The sequence below is a fragment of the Gossypium hirsutum genome, chromosome D02 (assembly GCF_007990345.1).
Source record: "Gossypium hirsutum isolate 1008001.06 chromosome D02, Gossypium_hirsutum_v2.1, whole genome shotgun sequence".
Classification (NCBI taxonomy): domain Eukaryota; kingdom Viridiplantae; phylum Streptophyta; class Magnoliopsida; order Malvales; family Malvaceae; genus Gossypium; species Gossypium hirsutum.
Window position 1 is genome coordinate 47,522,690 of NC_053438.1, and position 1,766 is coordinate 47,524,455.

The 1,766-nt window shown below is 32.7% G+C and overlaps 1 protein-coding gene across 1 annotated transcript; it reads left to right on the top strand.

Annotated features, from left to right (window-relative positions):
• The first annotated feature begins 392 nt into the window (after positions 1-392).
• On the top strand, positions 393-1,455 carry LOC107939959 (protein GOLVEN 6). The gene is made up of 4 exons (XM_016873361.2): positions 393-662; positions 755-825; positions 942-1,008; positions 1,088-1,455. The coding sequence occupies exons 1-4, from the start codon at positions 554-556 to the stop codon at positions 1,249-1,251; spliced, it is 411 nt and encodes a 136-aa protein (XP_016728850.2). The 5' UTR covers positions 393-553; the 3' UTR covers positions 1,252-1,455.
• The last annotated feature ends 311 nt before the right edge of the window (positions 1,456-1,766 follow it).

Sequence of the window (1,766 nt, forward strand, 5' to 3'; positions counted from 1 at the left end):
TGACATATATAATAAATAATAATAATTACTGTTATAGTTAAGGATTGTTATGTAGGTCAAACATTCTGGCTAGTAGAACACTTTTGTCTTCATTATTCATTTCTTCAATGATCTTTCATGGATTTACTACACCATGCACGTGTTTTGTCTTTGAAATACTAAAGCCTCACTTCCAAACAACAATATTAACATTATTTTCCTGTCTGTCTTTTACCTGTTTCCAACTACAATTTTATTTATATTATGACTAAAAAAAATTATTTGACTGCCTTATGTTTTTCCAACGAGTCACTGAATTTTTTAATTAGTTTAAGTTTTTAAATTAGTAATTAAACCACCTATATCAGGTGTGAAGCCTTTTAAAAAGGAAGTAAAATTTTCCAAGTTTTTTTTTTCCGTTTGTAATTACGTGTTTTGGGACTCTACATTTTTGTGCTTTGTGTCTGCTCTTTTTTTCTCTTTGTAAATTGGGGTTTTCCTTCCATATATCCCATTCTCGGAAACATTAGAAAGCTTAATATAAACCAAAAGGACAGTTGAGAGAAAAAGTGACATGGAGCTGATAGGAGGAATCTTCATTGCTGTGTTTTGTTTTAGCTTTTTTGCACTGCAAACACCTTGTACTTCCCTGCAAATCCAGCGGCAATCATCAAGTGAACAAGGTAAAGTACAAAGATTTATGTTTCTCATGTGTCTTGTCTCTCATTTTTCATTATCTAATAATGAGTTTTAAGTGTGCTTTAATCATGAGCAGGAAAAGGAGTTGAGCTCGCCCCACCCACAGTTCAACTGCCTAGGAAACTCAGATTCGCTGAGGAAGTAGCAGTAAGAAGAATCTATCTGGAAAAAGAAATTCAATCTTAGAAATCATTAAAAAAGTTATTATCTCCCTTCTTAGACTCATCTGCAATTTCTGCTTCACTTTGTGTGTTTTGAAACAGTTACAAGGAAATGTAGCTCAAGCTCAACATTCGATTTCAAGCACCAAGAAGCTGGAAGATGTTAAAGGTCACATATCTAACTACTATAATACACCACTAGGTAAGTTATTTTTGTGTTGATAAGAAAGTGAGAATGGGGCATGCAGGCAAAGCAAAGCAGAAAGAGGAAGCAACAGTGCATGGAAATCGTGGAAGAAGGCAACAATGGAAGGAAGGAGGGCCCGACCTTTCACATTATTTGACAATGGATTATTCCAATGTAAGAAGACGACGTCCCATACATAACAAGTCCTTCCCAGTTGCTCCTTGAAACCTGGTCTGTTGATCCCCGGCCTACAGTATATATACGAGAACCAGGATCACAATTTTGTTAACCACCCCAAGAAAGAAAAGTTGTAGTACAAGTAATGGTTTTTTTTTTTTTGTAATTAGGAGGAAAATGAGGAATATGTTTCTTTTGTTTCTGTTTATGGCCGACATTTCTTTTTATCCAAACAAAAGTAATAAAAAATAAGGAGAAAACCCTGAACTGGAAATTTATTAGTTATATTAGAGGCTAGTGAGTTTTGAGTTTAATTTGCATAGTTTTTACTTGGTGGTCAACCTCTAATATTTGATTTCAATTGTATTACAATTTAAATGGGTTGATTTAGTTTTAGAAAATATATTTGGTATATTGTTAGAGTAGTCTTTAAATTCCGCAATAAAGAGGATTGACAAGTGTTTTATAGAAATATAGTAAAACATTAAAAATTAGATATTAAAAAAAGTGGCCATGCTAATATTTATTCCACAAATGATTTTAAAAATTAATATGTGTTTCTT